Source organism: Carassius auratus, chromosome 20 (genome assembly GCF_003368295.1).
Source record: "Carassius auratus strain Wakin chromosome 20, ASM336829v1, whole genome shotgun sequence".
Lineage (NCBI taxonomy): Eukaryota > Metazoa > Chordata > Actinopteri > Cypriniformes > Cyprinidae > Carassius > Carassius auratus.
The window spans coordinates 721,734-746,297 of NC_039262.1; the positions used below are offsets into that span (position 1 = coordinate 721,734).

Genomic DNA, 24,564 nt, shown 5'->3' on the forward strand with positions numbered 1-24,564 from the left:
GAAATAAAACTGATATGTGCTTCAAAGCATTAAATATTTAGGACAGTTTAATAAAAAAAATCTATAGCATGCTTTTTTTTTTACCCCCATGCGATGGGCACTAGATGTTTAAATTGGTCTAAATATCCATTATATTGTTTAATAATTTTCTGACTTTTCCCATAATAAGTATGTGCATCCTCAAATAATGACGCAAGAAGAAAAATCTTACTGTAATAATTATGCAGACTGCAGGTCTGCAGGCTGGGAAATGGCAAGTGTTCTGATTATATGCCACGGCTGCAGACCCACAGCTGTTGACACAACAGTCCCAGATGGTTTTGATTTGCAGCTTGGTTCATTGTGACAGCTCTGGCTTTGGATGGCCTTTTGAGTCAAGGTGCAACACATCAGCATTTTCAAATACTGTCAGTGACAGGCCATGGCTCACCAAAGAGCCTTCTGGATAAACAGCAGGTGAATTTTCCCAGAGGAGCGGGGAGACTAAAGGGTCTAAAGGGAAAACTTTAATAAACAGGACAAAAATTAAACGAATTAATATTTTTAATGATCTAATAACTGACTAAGAATTTTTCTGTTCAAAAGTAACCAGCAGATAAAGTATCAAAAATGTTCAAATTAAAAGATATTATAATTTAACTTTAAATGCATATGGGTTGATTGAATTTTCTTTTGTGTGTGTGTGTGTGAACGAAAATACTTTTAACTACTGTTTTACAGCGTTTGAAGACACTGAGCATCAGTTTACTGGATGTCAGTAATATTGCAATCCAATAGGGATAATCTAATTATAACCTGACTAATAGGTCAATTTAAATCACCACTGTGACTTTAAATCCATTGTGTAACGATCTACTGTACTATCGCTCACTGACACGGTAGTAACCGAGTGACGCCTACCGTTCACTGCGCGCGCTCTCATATCAACACAAAGCTCTGGAGCTGCTCCTGATAGTGTCCAGTACAAACCAAAACGAGGATTTCAAGCTTCGCAAGTAGTTTAAAAATCGGGAAATGGACCAGAAAGACACAGAAATGAACGAAAAAGGAGTTTCTTCTTCTACCAGTGGAGTTGTTGTTCAAGTCAGAGAGAAGAAAGGAGCTTTACGCGCTGCCATCCCCTATATGCCTTTCCCAGTAGCTGTCATCTGCCTGTTCCTCAACACATTTGTGCCCGGACTGGGTGAGTACAACGAGGCGATTCGCTCAGTTACACACAACCACCTGACCTGCGAGAAATAACACTGTTCTTACACCCGAAATAATCGACATTCCATCAACAAGTTCTTTCAGTGCGCGCTTTAAGTCATTTAAATTTGCTTTGAATAAGCTATAGGCTACTTATACAGTTTAAATATACATGCTTGCAATTATTTTTTATAGGCTACTTTGCAATTGCGATTTGAATGTCTAAATATTTTGATTAACGATTATTGTATGTTTTCATTAATTGAATCCATTCTTGCAATTCTTAATTCGTTTTTGTTAAAAATTTTTGTGATGTTTCTGTTAATGGGTCAATGACATAACGTTAATTTTTTGTACGTGTCTATTACTTTACACAGCAAAACAGACAAATGCTGTTCATACAGACAAATGGATCCACCTACAATGAACAAGTTCTCAATTTCTGAATTAAAATCTATTTTTATGTGTTTGTGGGGCATGAAGTCAAACGTGTGGGTTGTACAATGAAGAAAAAGTCTCGTCAAAAGGCTGAAAATCTCAACAAGATGACCCTTGAGTAGGTTGGCCAACCTTGTGTTATTATTGCTTTGGAAATTAAATACTGAATATGTTTTGTTTTTATGAAAGTGGTACAAGCAACATGTAGAAAGCCATATTGTTGTTATGTGACAAAAAAAAAAACATAATCAGGAAATTATATAATGATTAGTTCAAGTTGTCATATGGTAAAACCCAAAGTAAATTATATAATAGGCCTATTTTGGCTTGTGATTTAAAAATGCATGATTTTTGTGAAAACAAAGTATTAAATTAATATGCTTACACTGTAGTCAAAGTATAAGAGGTATGTTGTACTTCATGGTCATTTTTGTTAGAAATTATTTTTAAATATGAATTAAATGATTATATTTCTAACAGCCAGGAACATGTGTTTTAATACAGATAATTTTTATAATCATAAACAACATTATTTTTTATCGACCCATACAGAACCAAAACACACTTGGAGTATCTGGACACGATCAGGATCAGATCCTGTTTCTCGCTGACATTTAGGTCAGGATTCAATATGAGCTGTTTTTATTTCAGATCATGTCCAATTTTTGAAGTGTGGTAACAGATCCATCACGTGCATCCGAGAACATACCAGAACAGATAATCAAGATGATCATAAATAATTGCATCCACTCCGTTACCCTGATTGATAACTTGACCTTTTCTGCGTCCTAGCCAGTCCGTTCATCCATCTCGATATTGTCATTTCCAACTTGATTCTCAATCATGTTAGTTCGGTCTAAGTAATTGCTAATCTCTGGTATCTGGTCATGTGTGTGATCAGCTTTTGCGAGCATTTTCTTTCATCCAACATTGCTTTTTCTTAATTGCCAATAGATTGTGCCAAGATGTCTGTCTTCAAAGACCAGATGGGTTGTTTTATTTTCTCTTTAAGAATTCTAGTACCACTGCATTAGACAGACACATTTAAAGCATCACTTTGTAGCTTGCAGCTTTCAAAGTATAAAAGCACACATGGCAGATGAATATTGATCTCCCTTATGTCTAATAAGGCTGAAGGCTTTGTAAAAAGCTAGTAGTAGTAATAAAAGGATCACACTCCTGGTTATTTTGCACCTGAGTCACTGCTTATATAAGTGAATTGTCTTGATAGGTGGCCTTTTATGGATAATGCAGTACATCTGATATCTCTTTTTTTAACTCCACAGATATGGATTAACCCTTTTTGTTAACACAGATTTTACAAATTGATTAGATTTCAATTCACAAGCTTCTCTACTTGAATCAGATTTCAGTTTGTTTGGATATATTTATTAAATTGATTGAGTTGTGTACAAATATTGATTTTTTTTTTTTAATCTTTTTTTTTCTACTTCTAGTTGTGGTAAAATCGCAACATTTAAACTGTGGTTGTCCTATGACAAATTTATTAAAACTTGCAATAAAAGAGATGCCAATAACAGGTTAGTGTATTAAGTGTCTTCTCTGAGGTAAATGTAGCATGACACATTTTTACGAACTGTTTTTTTGACCACTTTTTGTATTTAAAACAAAATACATGAGACATAATACATTTCAGTAAGTTGTATTGTTTTTTATCATGCTTTCTGAAGTTCATTCATGTTTATTTTATACTATAGCTAGTAGTTAAAAGAAAGAGATGATTGGTTAATCTCTGCACTGCCAATTGAGCCCAGGTGTTAAATTATGTCACATTAAATTGATATCGGTGCTTCAAAATGTCAATCAATTAATGGTGCAGTAAGCAATTTCTGAGAAACGCTTTTGAAAGTGAATGAGACCAAGTGCCAAAACACACTTGTACCCAATCACCAGTAAGTACATGGCATGTTTGTGAATTTGGGGGCAGACATATCAACACATGATCCTTTTTAAGTAGGGGCATGCTTGTTTTGTTGATTTAAAAAACCAACAGTTTTCTTAGAAACTTACTGCACATTTAAAAACTGGTAATCAATATTGTCAAGCCAGCCCTACTTTTACCAGGGCATGAGAAATATTCAGCTCTTCTATGGCATTTTTGACCAGACGTATGCATCCAGGACATTTGCAGAGCTTGGAATCCATCTCTGACAGTTGCAGTTAAATTGAACATACAGTAATCAACCCGGTGACCGCATCACTCAGCCACTTGTGGCCCTCTGGTGTTTATGTCAATAATGGTTTCATCCATCAGGATACCACTATCGGACTTGTGCCTCAACTCATTTAATCTTGCAGTCCACTTCAGCATAGCCTTTCCTCCTCAAGTTTCGGCCAGTCCCTCTGGAGTCTGGAGGACATGGAGTGCTTTTGGAGGATGCAAGCGTTCAGTATGAATCAGTGCATATGCTGTATAAATACTTACAGAACGAACATGCATTCTGCAGGCACTAATGTGCCTGTCTTGTATCATCTGTGCATGTGGGCATAGTTTACTGAGCTCCTGTCTGCTGCACAGTTGCTCATACATAAACTAGAGCGGAATATTATGACAAGAGAGCCCATGTTTGGAAGACGATGATACAAGGGAAAATGCCAAGAGCCAAATGGGGCTCTCTTGAGCACATAGTCTGTGCTCGGGTTGTCTGAGACCATTACCACTCTAGTTAGTGAGTCATGCTTGACAACCTGCTCTCCTCACCTTTAATTTCCAATTCTTTGCAGGCATGTGTTGGGTGCCAGATGAGTTTAGATTCAAATCATCAAATCATGCATATTTTCATGTGCACAAATTGAGGGTCTTATTAATAGATTTCATGTCCAAACAATGAAATTGCGGTGTTGTATTAAACAGTTCTTTGACGCTAATAATGCAATAAGCATACTTTTAATTAAGTTGCTTCAGACTGTGACTGTGACTAAACTAACCCGTCCACACGGAGACGGACCTTACCCCAATCCAATCTTTTTTTTCCTCGTCTCAAGAAATATCCGTGTCCACACGAAACCGCAAAATGATGTAGTATACATGCCAGACCAGTATGTGGTGCTGTTATTCTGCCACAGAGATACACTAAAAACTGAGAAGAAGACTTGGACTATGCTCATAAACCTTGCGCGTGGTACACAAACGAACATGGAACAATACATTTATTAATCTGTGTTAATGTTAGTTAATAAAAAGACAATCGTTCAGTGTTTGTTCATGTTTTTGTTGCTGTTACGGGACGTAGAGGTTTCTGACTAGGGGGGAGACGTGGGCTGATGACGTCATCGTTTCAGAAAATATAAGATTAGCCATCCAGACGAAAACGCAAAGACGGCTTTTTCAAATTTATCCACTCTGGGACCCGGTTTCAAAAAATAGCGGTTTCACCTTCCGAAAACGCCGGATCCGTGTGGACGAAACGCCTATCCGATAAAAAATGTATGCTTATTCACAGAAACGCGCCTCCTAGAAATTTTACTTAAAACAGCAAAGTTTGCATGGATGGATGGATAGATATTTTATCATAGTTAATAAATGATCTTTTGTTGACCTGGGTGGAAAAACGCTTCACTTCCCATAATGCATTACCTGTGCTGAATCACTCTGAGCTGCAATTTAGTAAATCCGTCTGGTTTTAAACAATTTTTCCTATCCAACACTGCAGATTTAAAATTAAATTGTGACAATGGACTCCTGACTTGCATTTTTTTACACTTTTTTTCTTTGTGTGTTCAGCCATTCTGAAAATCTGTGGCATCAAAATTATTTTGACAGTTGGATTCACAGCTGTTTAATGTTAGGCTTGCATGCTTATTTGCACCATTTGTTCAGGCATACTAGAAAAATCTTGTTTTAATTCAGGCTTTGTGTGGCCAAATATGTAGCCTTTTTACAAATATATTTGGTTTAGAAGTAATAAGATATGGATAGAATTTCATCCAAAGAAAGTAGTTTCTCAAGGTCTAAAAGTGGAAAACTGTTGACTTCTCATCTTGACCTGATCTGAATCTAAATGGGAAGTCTTTTCACATGGGAAAAAAAAGAAAGACATTTTGTGGTGAGCATGAAGATTTCTGTCATTTAATACATCCAAGGGAAGGATAATAAAGTGCTAAAAGCTTTCCAAAAATAGATGGAAATGTATAGTGAAAATCATATAAAACCCTTGTTTGAAATGGACTGTACTTTAAGCCTAAAATTTGAGTATCATTTAAAATGTGAGTGTTAAAGTGCAAAGAAATGACAAAGGTCGACCACTTCAATTGCATTTAGCTTCAGAAACACAGCTAAAACTGAATGTCCTGAATAATTTATTCTAGAAATAATGGCTTTTTAATTTTTTTTGCTTTAATTTTCTAATTTCCACAAGATATTTTTACCCAACCAGGAATGTACAGTAAATGACATTAACCAGAGATCTGAAAATGACAGAAGTGTTTTCAGTGATTACCCTGCTGATCTTGGTTGGTTTGCTGATCTTCTACTGGTTAAGCTGGTGGGCCAGTTTAGGTGCAGACCACCTGGTTTAAACTATTTTCTCAGCAGGACAATTTGAGTGATTTGTGTTGCTCATGCCTATGCTATCCCAACACTCTTTGAATTGAACCTATCGCTCTAGCCCTGGTGCTCTTCTAGTTTCCATGACAGCAGATGCTAGCATAAGCCTGCCTGCCTGTCTCCTCTAAGATTGAAAGAGATAGATAAGCAAGCAAATGAATTCATTCCAAGGGGGTTCTTCAAAGTGCACTTAAACGGGCAAAAAAAATTATGTTATCGTTATAGATTGCATTACTTCTTTTAGACCTTTAATAATAAGTTAAAAGCTTCTTTTAAGCTTTTCATAAAGCAAACAATTACAGAGGAAAAACAGACATGCAGAGAAGCCTGTTACTGTCAGGTAGAGGATTCTTCTATGCGACCTTACGTCTTCTTTTATTTTTATTATATTCATTTATTTTTATTTATTTATTAATATATATTTTCTATATACATTTTGAAAACATTTATAACGATTCAAAAATATTATCACTTACCATCATTTGGATACATAACATTAAAATAAAGAAAAATTGAAAACACTTTTAAATTGTAATAATATTTCACCATGTAACTTTTTTTTTCTAAACGTAACTTTTTTTTTCTAAACAAGTAAAGCATTCTTGATAACCATAAAATAAGAATACATAAAAAAATGTGACAGACCCCTAACTTTTGAATGGTAGTCTGTCTCTTAGTTCAGTTCTCTGTTACCATGATACTTCATATGCAAATACAATGCTTATTTTACATATTGCTGTTTACATGCACTGTAGTAGGGAAGTATGTGCATATTTGGACAATGTTAGATTTGAACTAGACAGCCAGACTCAAAAAACCTTCCCAGTTTTGTGTAAAATATGCATCAGATAGTCAGTTAATGGACTGTAGGCGGACAGAGGACATGTCTTATAAGGCTGAGACACAACATAAAAAAAAAGGAAAAGAAGAAAAACAAATAGGAAACTAATGTCTCTTGGAAGTGCAGGGAAAGAAACCATGGGACACCTCAGACAAAAATATGAGATTTATTTTATTAAATTGCAGCTGATAGATTCAGTTCAGTTATTATATTTTACATGATTACCAGAATGAGGGCACAGTTGGTGTTTTTGTGACAATAGTTCACTTAGAGAGCAGAAAAATGGCTTTCAGCTTAACATTTTTGGCAGCAGATAGAAGACAACTGAGCGCTGTAACTTCTAATTTATACAGACGTTCTCTTCACTCACAAAATGAGATGAATGGGATAACATCATTCAGAGACTGTTATTGGTCTCATTTTGAATAGGGCTACGCTGTCAGTAGAGACACCCGATAATTACACTGTTGCTCTTGCTTCAGATTACCTAAGATTTGCAGTGTGATTAATGGCCGAGAGTTTATTAGCAATAAACAGCAAACCCAGTGAACAGAAAAAAATAGATTGTAAGATTTGGCAATAAAGCACAAGTTCATCGCAGTTTAACTTTTGGGAAGTTTTGGGCAGTTTAACTTTTGGGATTTCATATCACAAATTGTTCTAGCATGTTTTCTCATTTCTGATCTTCTCAAGGCCCAGTCACGTGAAATTGTCCCTTAAAGTCTGCATTAAATGGGCAGTACTGGTGCTGTGAGCCTCATAAAAGTGTAACCCAAGAGTGTTAACCCAAATGACTCTCTCTTCGGAAGGGATTGAAGAGCCAGTAAATGACTGATGAGTAATCAGCTTCTCACAAGAATGGCTGAAAACTGTGATGGCTGCAGGGCGTCAGACTGACTTTGTCGCTTCTCCTCTCAAGCTGTCTTGGCTCTCATCCTTGAGCTGTTATAAATAGAGGCCGCAGAGCTGTTGTGGAATTTTCAATTTCCGGAATAGTCGCTGTGCATGTTTCCTAGGCCTACCTTGAGGCTAATCCTTCACCTCGCTTTCAGAATGACTCTATAATACATCAAGCTCTCGGGCATAGTTTACTCACCTGTGCACCAAACACTGCGTGTGTAACGTTAAATGTTAGAGAGGTGCTGTATGAACTCTGCTTAGTTTTTATCACTTAGCTTTATCACATATTCCTGTGGCTCAGTGGTAGAGCATACTACTGGCTTAATCAAAATTGTAAAATATTATTACAGTTTTTAAAAAATGACATCATTTATTCAATCTGTGATTGTGATCCTTCATAATTGATCCTTCATAATTCATTCTAATATGCTGATTTGCCTTAGTTCATCCAAAAATGAAAATTAAGCCATAAATTACACACCCTGAAGTCATACTAGGTGTATCTGACTTTCTTCTTTCAGAAGAATTCAGTTTGAGTTATTAAAAAAAAATTGCTTTGATCTTTCAGGCTGTTTGTTGCCACTCAGCGGTTGTTGCACTGCATCGATTCATGAGAAGTTTAATAAAAAGCTTATCCATTAAAAAAACATGTCTCACATGTTGTAAACAAATGACGTATGATGTGAACACTTTTATTGGCATCAGTGGTTCCATGAAGAACCTTTACCATCCATGGAAAACTTCTATTGCACAAAAGTTTCTTCACAGAGCAAAAACGGTTCTCTAATACCTTTTTGGAATTTATATTTTTAAAAGCATAGGTCTTCATGAAATGTTTGTTCCTTATTGCTAAAAATCAATATCTCTATGGAGATTTTGAATAGAATTATAACCTCTATAACCCTACTCTTGTGCTCTATTTAAATCTGAGAGAGGAGAGCGTGTTGAAATCTCTCTTTTGTTAGACTTAAGGTCATTCTTTGTCTCTCCAGTTTTATGCAATGGCTTGCCAAACCATGCTGTCTGACTTAAAGAAACTCAATCAATATGTGCAATCAACAAGTAAAGAGTCTATGAACGACTTCCTGAAACTGAATGGTGCATCCACTAGCTTCCAGTCTGAAGAGGGTGAACAATGGGAGAGAAGATAACTGATTTTCATTCCTTGCAGCTCCTAGGGTCACCACGACTATTTATATCAAATGTGCTTACAGTATGTATGTTTAAAACATTAAAACATCTTAGAGCGTAAAAAAAAAAACTACACTGGCACCTGAGAACTTCCACACATGTTCTCCTAGCAATGTTTGTCTCTCTCAGTAGAAAAGGAACTGAAAAGGATAATTAAACTCCCCCACTCTGAGGGAAGGCTGAGGGAAATTATAGTGATTGTGAGCCTAATATGCAGGGACTAGGACCCCTCACCACCCTACTGTATCTTATCTTCAAGCATCCCTTCTTCACAGAGTGTGAATGTGTGCATGTCTCTGTTGAATAGTTATGACGCGCGATGTGGCCTCTAAATTATATGTGTGCCATATGCAAGCAGACATTTGCCTGGGTATCCTGTGCTTAATTCAGTTTGACAGGCAGAAGCATTGTTGACAGCCTGATGCTAGATCACACAGCTGATTTGACCTGCAAGTGTGTGTGTGTTTAATAATATGGTGGAGTGGGGGTCCTCACGTCATTCAGTTTAATTAGAGTGCTACAAACACTCAAGGCTCTGTTTGTCACTAAGACCTGGGCAGTCTTTACTCAGCCTTGCAGACTGAAAGCATAGCATAGCTATCTATATGTCAGTTTTAAATTATATTTAATATATAACACATATTGAATTTCAATTTATACTGTATACACTGCCATTCAAAATTTGGGTGTCAAAACATATATACTGTATGTTAAAAAAATGCTTATGCATATCTTCTCCTCAAGTCTAGGGACTATCAGCATTTCCTACACTCGTTCTATAATTCCTTGCTGTCTGCTTTTGGGGGAAGTACAGTGAATGTATTGTTTGTATAACAGCCGTGGGAATAAAAAGCTGTGAAAAGTGATGTTTTCCCTTCTCTACTTGGAAAGCCCCTTCCGGATGATAAACTTAAGAGGTTCTATCCCAGTCCTTCTCAATAACAGCCAAGCATTTTATAGTGGCAGACCATACTGTTAACTAAAGAACAGGCTGTATCCGGGGTGAATAAAGTACATTTCTCATAATGAGGAGGCTCATCAGTTTTGTGTGCTATGCTAATGTTCAGCCGCTATCCTCCCTATTAGAATCTATTATTGTGATAACACTAATGAGATGCTAAGCTGTGCTTGGCAGCATAGTGCCGTCTGCTTGCTCACACTCCTTCAGTGTGAATTATGCTTATCGGCCTTACAAAAATGGAAAGCTATTCATAACCTAATTGCCCTGGAATGAGGGGGATAGAAAAAAATAAATATCTGTCTTGGCGAGTTTCAGTACTATGTTGGTTAAAGTTCCCAAGAGTTTCCAAATGAGACTCTTCTTCAGACTAGTCCTGCAGATCTGCGGAAAGATCAGAACAGCATAACACATACTTAAATACTGAAAATATCTCCTTGGAATTGCTTTGTGTCCAGATTTAAAAGCAGAGTGTTCTGCTCTTTAAAGTGAACATGAAAGGAATATCTTCATATCTTAAATAACATGCAACAAATGTTTATTTGTCTTTGCAAAAAAACAACAACATATTTGTAATTTGTAATCCATATGACTTATTATTCAATGATAATCTTTTAAGCACAGAACAAACATTAATTTCAACCAAGACCGCAGATGTAATAGAAGCTGACACTGACTGTTCCTAAAATCACCATGTTCATTTATATTCAAGCTCCTCTGTTAATATTTTATGCCATAATTATGTCTCAGACCTTATTGTAATGTATGGTATTATTCACACTATGATGAATGATATCATTAGTGTGCGGTTTTAAGATTAGATCAAGACTTGCGTCATATTGCATTTGTTAACTATTTTAACCACAGAAGAGGATCATATTTATATATATCCCATGTTGACGGCATCTCGCTTTATTTTTGTGACAGGTACATTCATCTCAGCCTTCACGGTTCTGTGCGGAGCGAGGACAGATCTTCCCGACAGACACATGTGCTGCGTTTTCTGGCTGAACATCGCAGCCGCCTTCATCCAGATCGTCACTGCCATTGTCATGGTGGGCTGGATCATGAGCATATTCTGGGGAATGGACATGGTCATTCTTGCAAGTGAGTATTCCTCCATAAAACCACTACAAGCACCTTTTTCAATTAGGAAATATTTTTGGTTGTTTCGGTAGCCTCCCGAAAACCCGTGTCCCTTGTTTGTCCTGAAACTGCCCACTGTTCTTGAGAAACCATGCATTATGTGCCGGGGGTTGAAAACTTTTGAATAAGAATGAATATGTTTAAAAAAAAATGTATATATATATATATATATATATATATATATATATATATATATATATACATATTGCCTAAATATCATATTTTTTTCATTTAGTACTCCCCTTTAGAAGCTGCAGAAGATATTTACATGTTTCCCAGAAGACAAAATAAGCTAAATTTACCCTTATCTTCAAATTCAAAAGGTTTTCACCCCCCGGTTCTTAATGCATCTTAATGCATTCTTAATGTTTTTTCTTCTAGGAATAGGAGATCTGTTTTTAATGATCTCTAGCAAAACTAGAACAAACTGTATATTTAAAGGGAAAAATATATATTATGTCATTACTTACCCTCATGTTGTTCCAAAACTTTCCAATTTCTTCCTTTCTTCTGTCAAACACAAAAATATTAAAAAAAGTATATTTTGGGTTGTTTTTGTCTATACAATTAGGAATAATAATATGAAGTGTTGTTTTGGACTTTCATCATATAGGCAAAAACTGCTGAAACGTCCTTCCAAATATCTTCTTTTGTGATTGTTCTGCAGTAGAAAGAAAATCAAACAGGTTTGGAACAACAACGTGAGCGTGAGTAAATGATGACAGAATTTTCATTTTTGGGTGAACTATCCCTTTCACATGCGTGGTAAGTGTAGAAGATGACAGGATTTCAGCGGTCAACCTGCTGTGGGCCATAGTCAGCTCCGTTCATGTTCAACCTGACATCTTTCTCTCTTCTTCTAATATCACCTCCTCCTTCCAGGGCTGTAGAAGGTGCCAGAATCCTTTGAACAATGACTATTAGAGCGGTCTGCTGGTAGGAGTGGATTGAAAGCCCTGCAGTAATTGTTCTGTGTAGGCGGACGAAGCAAATCACAGAACTTCGTCACATGTTTTTACTGTGGAATGTTCATACTGTCATTGAACATTTAAACATATTATTTAAAATTCTAATCATTTATTTATTTATTTATTTCGCTATTTTACAACCTTTTGGATCAAAAGTTTCTGAAGGTAAGTGAACCAAATATTTGACTTTTATCTTGTCACTAATTATACTCAGACCTGTCTCAAATATTTAAAAAAACATAGCCTGCAAACATTGGCCATGCACATACTACATACTGTACACTGCAAAGAAAAATGGTTATATATGCAAATTATTATTATTATTTTTTTGTAACTGACCTTTGCAACCTCAAATTGTCTTAATTTAATTTGGAGGCAGCAAATGCTATATAAAATACCATAAAAATATTATTATTTTATTATTACTTTCTTTCACAGGCCTGAGGATGTTTGTCATGAAGATATTTTGTAAATTTCCTACAATAGAAATATCAAAACTTAATTTTTTATTAGGCCTATATAATATGCATTGCTAAAAATGTACTTTGGACAACTTTAAAGGCGATTTTCTCAATATATAGATTTTTTGCACCCTCAGATTCCAGATCAAATTCAAATATCTCAGCCAAATATTGTCCTATGCTAGCAAACCATATATCAATGGAAAGCTTATTTATTCAGCTTTCAGGTGTATAATGATGTATTAATCTGAGTTCCAAAAAATGTACCCTTATGGCTGGTTTTGTGGTCCAAGGTCACATATTATTATAAAGAAAATGCAGAGTTATATTTATATTTTAAGAATTATAATTATATTTGAATAAATTTTTAAATGTAATTTATTCCTTTATACTATTTCTTTCTTGGCCAAACTAAAATTAATTTAGTTATCCTGATTTTCCTTTTATACTGCATCTAAATTTAAAACTTATGGTCACAGAAAAGTATAGCGCAAAATGATACATTCCGATGAGAAAACTGAATGAAATTAATAACAAGTGACAAAATGTCTAAGAGCTATGTTTTAATTAAATTTGAACTGTATAAAATGATTTCTTTCATTGAGCTTGTTGCAGTGCATTCCAAGATTGACTTTTCCATCAATGCATGAAATATTGCCTTAAAATATGGCTTAAACTTAGCATAATTAAGTTTATACATTTACGTACATTTTATATGTTCATAGACATGAGACACCAAAATCTCTCTATGCCAATTGTTTTACAGAATGATAATTTAGGGGATTCATTCTTGCATTTAAATGTTGATTGTCAAATAATTTTAACACTTATGAAATATTACACTAATGAAAGTGTTAGATGCAAACACAATTATTTGATACAGGTCTGCTGTCCACACAGCTTGGTCACTCATCTCAGCCCATCATCACTACCATTGCTGCAAGCTCGGCTTCTCCCATTCTGTTTATTCTGATCCATCTCGGATAATGTGCCTCCCACCATCTGCCATCTGCCAGTCTCCTCTCAGTCTGTTTGATCCACTCTTTGTCCATTAAATGCCAGTAGAACCATAGAGCTCATTAGAAAAGAAGCTTTGCAAAAGTGTGACTTCATACAGAGACTGTGACGATGCACCACTAACTCCTTCAGTTGCACGCTGAGCCCTTTGACAAGATCTTTCAGCAGCCTTGCCTTTGTGGCTCGCCGCCTTGGAAGACCATTTAAAGTAATAGTGGCCCTCAAAAATCATAATCCAGACCTGCATGGTTTTTCTTTCTTTCTTGAAACACAAAAGGTGATTTTATGAGCCATTCATACCAGTTTTGTGAACTGGATCTACTGATTCATTAATACAAAATTTCATTAGGCTAAAAAGAAAGTCATTTGGGTTTGGAATGCAATGAATATTAACAAATACTAACAAACAGTTGTTCATTTTTGTGTGAACTATCCCTTTAACTACTATATTTGCCTTAAAGTTTGCAGTAGAGTTTACTAAATGGCTGGCATGCTATAAAGAAAGGGCTTGATAGTTGAAGCTTGGGTCTTGATCTTTTGAAAGCTTTAATGCATTGAGTCATCTGCATTTAAACCTGTTATAATGCAATGCTTTAAGAAGGTCATGAGTCATCAATCTATTCCCATTCTACATCTCATTAGAAATACTGCAAGAAAAAGCCAAAACCTGTGCATTTCAGTGCACATATAGGAGCCAGTGTTGTAAAATGTAAACCCCACTGAGGCATTTTCTAGGTGATATATATGAAAACCACTCACATCAAGTGGTAGCATTCAGTTTTTGTTGGCGAGGGGCTGTTTATTATTTTTTTATATATTTATGTATGCTGAGGATGCTTTAAAACCTTCTTTAGGCTTCTTTCTGTAAAAAAATGTTGTTTGGTCATTTGGTTTATAGACTTTATTTAACGACACAGAAAACATTCAAAGTAATAAAATAATTAATCAAGTAAATAATAGTTTTATTCAAATACTATTATTTTTTTATTAAATATTTTTATTCAGCTTTATTTTATGCAGTTTTAGTGCGTTTTTACATTTTAAATTATTTTATTTCAGTTAGTTGCCAAGGCAAAATTTTTCATCAAAATTCAATTAATGTTCATTTTCTATTTTTAAGTTGTATTTAATTTCAGCTTTATTTTAATTAACTTCTTTTTTCAAATAACAGTTCAAAAAAAAATTTGTCATCCTCAACCTTCCAAACCTGCTGTTATAATACAGTGACAGGAGGCTCCAAAAAAGACAAATCATGCATTATGCAAGTCATAAAATGATATTTAACAAGGCTACACAACGTCTCGGTTACGTATGGTAACCCTCGTTCCCTGAAGGAGGGAACGGAGACGCCACGTCGAGGACCGACGAATATGGAATATGGGATATCGCTTCGATAGACCAATCTACTTTGAGTGTAACTAAACGAGCCAATGCACATTGGCATGCAATTATTGCATCCAGCTGCCGCTGATCACTGCGTGAGTATAAGAGAGCAGCAGGTGCAATGCATACCAGTTTTTCGCTGAGGAGCCGAGCCGGGAACTCGGCAGCTCAGCGGCGGTACAGCAACCATGGCGACGGGACGTGGCGTCTCCGTTCCCTCCTTCAGGGAACGAGGGTTACCATACGTAACCGAGACGTTCCCTTTCAGTCGGTCACTCTCGACGCCACGTCGAGGACCGACGAATATGGGATCCCTATCAAAGCGCCATGGGTGCTGCCCCTTCCAGTGCCCTGTGCGAGCCGCCTGCGCCCCTATTAGGTGTAGGCCGGGGCTCAGAACAAGTAGCTCCACTCACCATTGTCAAAGCACTACCTCACTGGGTGAGATTGGATAACACTGGGAAAACGTACCCGGTCCGCTTGGAGCCGGGACGCTGCGGAAGCCCCATCCTTCCCGAAGGAGGTCTCGGAGGCAAATACACATATAGCATCCGTTTAGGAGTATACGGAGAAATTTTAGGTGATTAAAACCCTCTTGGGAAGGCAGAAGTCTGCCGGGGAAACACGGGCTCTAAGGCTATACCGTGGACTATACACATACGAGTACCGCTTAGGTCTCAATATGGAACCCGCCCTTCCATGGTTCTCACGGATTCATCATGAAGGTCTGGCGCCGGACGTTCCGCCGCGTCCAGCTGCTTAGGGTGATGGAGGATCCCAACAGGGTCTACAGTACGGACACTCTGGAGTAGTTTAAGTAAGCCGACACTAACCGGGGCCTCTCAGTGCCACTACCCGTTTGAGGTGAGAACACAGGAGGATACCGGCTCTACACGAAGGCTATAGAACCTAGCGAACGTGTTAGGGGTCGCCCAACCCGCAGCTCTACAAATATCTGTCAGCGAGGCGCCACGAGCCAGCGCCCAGGAGGATGCAACACTTCTAGTTGAGTGAGCTCGTAACCTGAACAGGCAGGGCACACCCTGAGCCTGATAAGCCAGGGTTATGGCATCCACAATCCAGTGGGCCATCCTCTGCTTAGAGACGGCACTCCCCTTCTGCCGACCTCCATAACAGACAAAGAGCTGGTCTGAGGTCCTGAAGCTTCGTGTCCGGTCTACGTAGCACCTTAATGCTCGGACGGGACAAAGCACAGTCAGGGCTGGGTCTGCCTCCTCCAGGGGCAGCGCTTGCAGGTTCACCACTTGGTCTTTGAAGGATGTAGTGGGAACCTTGGGCACATAGCCAGGCCGGGGCCTCAGGATTACCTGGGAGTCAGCCGGCCCGAACTCTAGGCACGAATCGTCGACCGAAAATGCATGCAGGTCCCCTACCCTCTTGATGGAGGCCAGTGCAAGCAGGAGCAGAGTTTTCAATGAAAGAAACTTTAGCTCAACTGAATGCAAAGGCTCGAATGGGCCCTGCTGTAGTGATTTAAGCACTAGAGACAGGTCCCAAGAGGGTATACAGGGGGGCCGGGATGGATTTAACCTTCTGGCCCCTCTAAGGAACCTGATGATGAGGTCATGCTTACCCAAGGACTTCTCATTCACGAGGTCATGGTACGCAGCAATAGCGGCAACCTGGACTTTGAGGGTGGAGGGAGACAGCCTTCGCTCCAACCCTTGCTGCAGAAAGGATAGCACGACCGCAATCGGGCATCTTCGGGGGTCTTCTCGGCGAGAAGAACACCACTCAACGAACAGGTTCCACTTCAAGGCATAGGCGTGTCTCGTAGACGGTGCTCTTGCCGAAGTGATGGTGTTCACTACCTCTTGGGGTAGGTCACCTAGAACCTCCGCGTCCCGTCCAGGGACCAAACATGGAGTTTCCAAAGGTCTGGACGCGGGTGCCAAATGGTGCCCCGTCTCTGAGTCAGTAAATCCCTCCTCAGAGGAACCGGCCAAGGAGGGGCTGTCGAGAGGAGCACTAGTTCGGGGAACCAGGTCCGAGTAGGCCAATATGGCGCTACTAGCAAGACTTGCTCCTCGTCCTCCCGGACTTTGCACAGTGTCTGTGCGAGAAGGCTCACTGGGGGAAACGCATACTTGCGTAGGTCCCGCGGCCAGCTGTGTGCCAGTGCGTCCGAGCCGAGAGTACCCTCGGTCAGGGAGTAAAACAACTGGCAGTGAGAGGTCTCTGGAGAAGCAAACAGGTCTACCTGAGCGGCTCCGAACCGTCTCCAAATCAGCTGGACCGTCAGGGGATGGAGTCGCCATTCTCCCGGGAGCATTGCTCGAGACAGCTCGTCGGCTGTACGATTGAGCAGGCCTGGAATGTGAACGGCACGAAGTGACCTCAGAACCTTCTGACTCCAAAGGAGGAGGTGGCGAGCGAGTTGCGACATGCGACGGGAGCGCAGACCACCTTGTCGGTTGATGTACGCAACGGTCGCAGTATTGTCCGTTTGGATCAGCACATGCTTGCCTCGTAGGAGACCTTTGAGACGGTTCAAGGCAAGGTGTACTGCTAGCAACTCTAGGCAATTGATGTGCCACTGCAGCTGTGGGCCCGTCCAAACCCCTGAGACTGCATGCCCGTTGTACGTGGCCCCCCAGCCGGTGGTGGAGGCATCCGTGTAAACCACAGCATGCCTGGAGATCTGCTCTAGGGGCACCCCTGCCCGGAGAAATGCAAGATCTGACCACGGGGTGAGGGTTTGGAGACAGGCCGGTGTAACTTGGACCCGGTGACTGCCACGCTTCCACGCCCACCTCGGGACTCGGCCATAAAGCCAGTGCTGGAGCGGTCTCATATGTAATAGGCCGAGCGGTGTAAGTGCTGCCGCGGCCGCCATATGCCCCAGGAGCCTCTGAAAGAATTTCAGTGGGACCGCTGTCCTCCCTTTGATCGTATTCAAGCAGGCTAGCACCGACCGCGCACGTTCCTCTGTGAGGCGTGCTGTCTGTTCGACCGAATCCAACTCCATACCAAGAAAAGAGATCCTCTGCCTCGGCGAGAGTTTGCTCTTCTCCCAGTTGACCCGAAGGCCCAGCAGGCTCAGGTGCCGGAGCACCACATCCCTGTGCTCGCACAACTGATCCCGAGACTGTGCTAGTATCAGCCAATCGTCTAAGTAGTTGAGTATGCGAACACCTTGCTCTCTGAGGGGAACGAGAGCTGCCTCCGTGATCTTCGTAAAGACACGGGGAGACAGGGACAGCCCGAAGGGCAGGACCTTGTACTGATATGCCCGTCCTTCGAACGCAAACCGCAGAAAAGGTCTGTGGCGCGGAAGGATGGACACATGAAAGTACGCGTCCTTCAGGTCGATCGCTGCAAACCAATCTTGGGGACGGACGCACCCGAAAATGCGTTTCTGTGTCAACATTTTGAACGGTAGCCGATGGAGAGCCCGATTCAAAACTCGCAGATCCAAGATCGGCCGTAACCCACCGCCTTTCTTGGGTACAATGAAGTAGGGGCTGTAAAACCCGGTCCTCATATCGGCTGGAGGGACCGGCTCTATCGCGTCCTTCGCCAGTAGGACTGCGATCTCTTCCCGCAAGACAGGGGCATCGGACGCTTTCACTGCAGTGAAGCGGATACCGCGGAACTTGGGGGGACGCCGGGCGAACTGAATCGCATAGCCGAGGCTGATGGTCCGCAGAAGCCAGCGAGACGGGCTGGGTAGCGCTGACCAGGCGCTTAAAAACCGTACAAGCGGGACCAGCGGAACCACAGCCGTACCCGCAGTGGGGCAGCGAGGTGGAACACAGGGACCCAACTCGGGCGGCTTGTGAGCAGGCCGGAGTGTGGTGCAAGTGTGGGGTGCAGGGCTCACCTGGTTCCACGGGTTGGCAGAGGGTGCGTGAGTAGGGCCTTTGTTGACGCTCTCGAACCGCCCGCTGCTGCCATCTGGCGAAGGAGGAGGATGAGTGGGGTCCGGAGCTTGGCCGTCCGCAACTCTCCGTGCCCCCCTGTGACCCAGAGATAAGGGAAATTGCTCTTTTATCGAGTATTTGGGTACCGTCGGCCGCGAGGCCAACGGCGGGAAAAAATGAAACAAAAGATTCTCCACCCGGCCCTCCTCCGGGGGAGGGAGTGGTGCGTTCACCATCTCCCGAAGAGCAGATCCCTCCATCTCTGGGTCGCCTGTCTCAGGGCCGCTTGCTCTTCCGTTTACCGCCAGGTTTGGCGGGGGCCTGGACAGGCGGGGCTGCCCGCCCACGCCCGGCTCCACGGCGCTGCTTTGCTGGAGGCTGCTGCTGATGCTGCGCGGGAGCGGGGGCAGACGCAGGGGGCCGCCCTCGGCGACGTGCAGGCTGGGGCACCGCGGCCGGCGGACGGGAGGAGGCAGCAGGTGCCCGCCGGGGCAGGATGTGTCGTATCGCCTCAGTCTGCTTCCGGGCAGCCGAGAACTGCTGGGCGAAGCTCTCGACCGCGTCGCCGAATAGGCCGGTCTGGGACACGGGGGCATTGAGGAACCGGACCTTGTCAGTGTCCCTCATGTCTGCCAGACACAGCCAGAGATGGCGCTCCTGGACCACAAGCATGGACATCGCACGACCCAGGGAACTCGCGGTGACCTTCGTCGCTCGGAGCGCGAGGTCAGTGGCGGTTCGGAGTTCCTTTAGAACTTCTGGGTCATGACCCCCCTCGTGCAGGTCCTTCAGTGCCTTAGCCTGGTGCACCTGCAGTAACGCCATAGCGTGTAAGGCGGAAGCCGCTTCCCCGCAAGCCGCATAGGCACTGCCGGTCAGACCAGACGAGTGCCTACAGGCCCGGGAAGGAAGCACCGGGTCTCCACGCCAGGAGGAGGCGGACTTAGGACACAATTGCATCGCTACCGCCCGCTCCACCGACGGGATTCCCGAATACCCCTTCGCTGCACCGCCATCGAGGGTGGTGAGGGAGGAGGAGCCCACTGGCCGGTTTCTGGCAGTAAAAGGTGCCTTCCACGACCTGGTGAGCTCGTCATGCACTTCCGGAAAGAAAGGCGACGGGAGTGGGGCGCTGAGAACCAGCGCGCGCCACCCCGAGAAACCAATCGTCCAGCCGCGAGGGCTCGGGACGCGGTGGAGGATTCCACTCGAGCCCTACCCTCTCGGCGGCCCGGGAAAGCATAGCTGACATTTCGGGGTCCGACTCAGGCCTTGCCACCGTCCCAGAGGGCGGCAGCGCAGCCGAATCTTCGTCCGACAGCTCTCCCTCCGATGCTGAGATCGACATCCGGTCGGGGGGAGGCCCACTGGATACCACTGGTACGCTCCTTGTAGAGGGCCCAGCGCGTTCCGTGGGTTGCTCCACTGGATCGGAGGTGCAAGAGGAGTGGTGGTCCCCAGAGGGTTGGTTCCCTGCGGGGTTTGCCACCACTGTGACCCTCAAACCGCCCGAGCCACTACCGGAAGTGGACCTCGTCTGTCCGCCAGAACGAGCCCCAGATCGCGGCAGAGGCAGCGGGACTCCGCCCCCCTGAAGGTAGCGGAGCCTGGTTCGCAGCTCCGAGATGGTCATCTTCCCGCAACAGGAACATGACGCATCCACGAAAGCCACCTCAGCGTGCTTGACGCCCAGACACGTGAGGCAGCGATCGTGACCATCACCCGGTGCCAGGTAACGACCGCACCCAGAAACGCACGGGTGAAACGGCATCCTTAAAAGGACGATCCGTCGTCTTTAAAAAGACGCACCCGTGAAGCTCTTTTAGAGAAAATTAGCTCTTTTAGGAATTGCTCTTTCAGTGCTGAGGCGCACAGGGGAGATGGCCGCTTGCCACACGACAGGGGATAGTGCAGCCTGAAGTGTGCAACCCACTCGATACTGGAACGACCGCCGCTGTAGCGCCGTCCCGCCAACACAGGAAGCTTCCCAGAGCGTGCTGAACTCGCAGTTCACCGTAGACACAGTTCAAGGTAAGCAGAACGATACTGTCGCTCGGCTTTGAAGCGAAAAGCTGGTATGCATTGCACCTGCTGCTCTCTTATACTCACGCAGTGATCAGCGGCAGCTGGATGCAATAATTGCATGCCAATGTGCATTGGCTCGTTTAGTTACACTCAAAGTAGATTGGTCTATCGAAGCGATATCCCATATTCCATATTCGTCGGTCCTCGACGTGGCGTCGAGAGTGACCGACTGAAAGGGAACCAGCATTTATTCATACTATAACTTTAAACTCGGTTTGCCATACCTTTGGGGTTAGTATTATTTATTTATTGGAAACAAATGAATACTTTTATTCAGCAAGGATGCAGGTGAAGGATGAAGTTTCAAAAGATTTATATATCAAAAACATCAAAGTATCCTACAAGGTAAAAATTATGGTTTGCATAAAAATATTGAGCAACACAACTGTCTTCAACATTAATAATAAGAATAATTTTTCTTGTGCAATCAGCATATTAGAATGATTTCTGAAGTATCATGTCACACTAAACAGCTGTTGTAAGTTCAGAAATTTAGAAATTAAAACTATTTTACATATTTCAAAAATGATTTGAAATAATTTGACAGTTTTTACTGTATTTTAAGCAAATAAATGCAGCCTTGGTGAGCATACAGTAGGAGACATTGAAAACATTGACCCCTGTAGTGTATACATACAGTATAGCTGTCTTGTGAACGCTGATGCTCTTTTCCTTTAGGCTACAGGGAGCAGGCCGCCCCTCAGCAGCTCTGATTGCCGTCCTCCAAACCTAATCCTGAATGTGCGCCTTTCTCCCGTGCTGTCTGGCCAACACGTATGGGAGCTTTGAGATGACCCCACGTGGCCTGGGAGATCCAGGGGTTGATCACATGATTCTCAGCCCAACTCCTGCTACTTCCTGTCAGGTACTGCGTCAAGGGCACCTGACTGTTGAGGGACAGCAGAAGAGCATGAACATTCTGTCAATATCACTAAAAATTGTCCAAACGTGCGAACCGTCTATGTGCCGAACACATCCTATACCTGTCAGGGAAAATCGATCTTAATCATACTCTACTCTGTAGTCTTAATGTATTAAGCTGACCAATATACACTATGGACATTTGAGTTTGTAAAATAACTATATTTGTTAAAAAGCTTTGAGGTATCTGATGAAGTAGCTGAAAGAACCTGCATTATTAACTCGCCCTCATGCCTCTTCATTTTTGGGTGAACTACTCCTATTTTGTTTCCCACAGAGAACTATGAATATATATAACACTGTATATTTTAATGTCATGTGCATTACAATGTCTCCAGTATTTCTTTATAGTGTGCTGTGTTTTTATTACTCATATTAAGCCTTATAAAACAGAAAGTGTGTATTTACGTGAATTTATAAAACATACTGTACATTGTATTCTGCAAAAAAATACATCACCTGTTATTGTTAATCTCTATTAGTCTTAAATACCCAGAGACCATCAGCCAAAAACATAACCTTTTTGCCCAGTAATTATCTGTTGTTGAGTAAAACAGCCAAGTATTGGTGAATCATGGTAGGCTAGTTGCCATAGTGACTGGCCACTTTAATCAACCCATGCATAGGGTATGAAATAACGTAATTAAGTGCAAGTTATTTTTATGTGACTGATAAAGAGTAAGGCATGGAGAACAGTAAAAACACTATGATTTAAGACTGACATTAAAAAAATGAACCACCAATTGCAAATGACAGCAGCAACTGAGTAAGCAGAATTTGTGCTCTTGCTGAGTGAGTGTGCAATATATTTGGAAAAATTCAAGCCCAGATATGAGGTACTCTGAACTGGTTTCTAATATTTTACTCACACTGAAGAATCTTAAATGTGGTTGAGTCTCTTTTTTGGATGTTATTAAATGGATATTTGCTGTTCTCTGGTGTGAATGTGTGCTGTGAATTTGTTGTAAATATGGACAAAAAGTTAAATAGTCATGTAAATTTGTGTGCTGTTGTGTTAAGTGCTGCCTTTTAAATACAAAAACTACATAATCCAGTGCTAAGTCCAAAGGCATAAATATAGTACAGCCAAACATATGTTAGCAAGCAGACTTACACAATGATGCTGTCACTACTCCAGAAATGTCAGAGGTGCCATATCCAATAAATTCTGCTTTCAAAAAGTGACACGGTGTCTTGTTTTGTTTTTTAATTACAAACAAAAAAATGCACACATCCAAAAGCTACTCATCTGTCGGCATGATCAAAACTCAAAGCAGCGTTTGTTTTCAGCAATTTTGCCATACTCAAAATCCTGCTAAATAGGAGTGTGGATTCTTAATTTTTTTATTATTTTATTTATATCATGTTTTAATTATTATGTAGCTCGGCTTGACAGCAGTGTTATTTTAGTATCATTGAGTACTATAGTTTTTATTCATATTTTTCTATAATTTTTATTAATTTTGATGTGTTTCTGTCATTTTTATTATTAGTTTTTTTATTTTTTAAGTTTTAGTTTTAGCTATTTTACATCAAGTTAGATCATTCAAGAATCATGAAATTTTGGTATTGAGTCTAAAACGTGTTACTGAAAAGTGTGAGGGATCAGAACAAACAAGCTTTAATGATTTTTCCCACTATTTGTTTTGGCTGGTTTAATTCCTTCTTTGCATTGGGTTTTAGGAACATAGAACTGCATGTACTTGATAAAAAATACAGTAAACAGTCATATTGTGAATTATTTATTTATTTTATATTTATGAAGTAATATTTTTGTATGGCAAGATATCCAATTTGGATTTTGATAAAATATGTCATTTTCCCTTTGTGCAGTAGAGCACTTTAGATAACAGCACATAAAACCTGTGCCCCTAAAATCTCTTCCTACCTCTTTTAGTGTTTCTGGCTCTAGGGTTATCTCTGTCTCTGTTTCCAAAGCATAATCGTTTGCCTCCAAATAAGGCTGTTCCTCGTGCAGTTCATCATAGGCTTTTTCCCTGCATTCCTCTAGTCTCACTGCTTTTTCTCGTCTCTCGTGATAAAACCAACCAAAGGCACCGTGAATAGTTTCAGTAAACAATTTAATGTTATGTGTACAGCCGTGCTTGTAAAACCAAACACTTTCATGATCTACATGCCAAACAAACCTGTTCTGTACCATGAACACTCTTGTGAACCATACTGAGAGCTGGTTTACAGCTGAGGAGAGATGGGTAAATAGAGAGATTCTGAGGTTTAAGCTAATGTACACCGAGAACATATGCTGCACGACTGGCCTCTATCTATATGGACATCTTTAGTCACTCCCTGTCCACATCCACTGTTCCGAGAAAACCACTACGGGGCCAAAAAAGGTGTCAAGCCTGATTGAGCAATCAGCTGCACTAAGACTAGGCTCATTTATGTCATAGATGTCATGCTCCCCATGTAGTAGACATCCTGCATCACCCAAACAAATGGGACTGCTCAATTACCCTTTCTCAACATTTTTCATTGCTATAAAAAAAAAGTTTTAACATTTAAACATTTCTCATTGCCAGAAAATGTCACGACATTTGAATTAACTACTTTCTGCTCCTATTGGACTGTCAGCAGAAATTCAACATTACAGTGCAA

General features: G+C 41.3%; 1 protein-coding gene across 2 annotated transcripts; it reads left to right on the forward strand.

The window, feature by feature from the left end:
• Positions 1 to 885: 885 nt before the first annotated feature.
• LOC113120454 (protein stum homolog) lies at positions 886 to 22,194 on the forward strand. 2 transcript variants are annotated; one of them, XM_026290269.1, is made up of 4 exons: positions 890 to 1,183; positions 11,011 to 11,190; positions 12,354 to 12,362; positions 21,706 to 22,194. In XM_026290269.1, the coding sequence occupies exons 1-4, from the start codon at positions 1,015 to 1,017 to the stop codon at positions 21,738 to 21,740; spliced, it is 393 nt and encodes a 130-aa protein (XP_026146054.1). In that variant the 5' UTR covers positions 890 to 1,014; the 3' UTR covers positions 21,741 to 22,194. The 2 variants fall into 2 exon arrangements, with proteins under 2 accessions (XP_026146055.1, XP_026146054.1); XM_026290270.1 differs by lacking the exon at positions 12,354 to 12,362 and having other exon boundaries at positions 886 to 1,183.
• Positions 22,195 to 24,564: the final 2,370 nt, after the last annotated feature.

What these genes read in the sequence shown, in the direction of transcription:
- LOC113120454 (XM_026290269.1), top strand. Translation starts at nt 1,015, where the DNA reads ATGGACCAGAAAGACACAGAAATGAACGAAAAAGGAGTTTCTTCTTCT. An exon ending in CACATTTGTGCCCGGACTGG is followed by an intron (nt 1,184 to 11,010) that starts GTGAGTACAACG and finishes TTTTTGTGACAG; the next exon opens with GTACATTCATCTCAGCCTTC.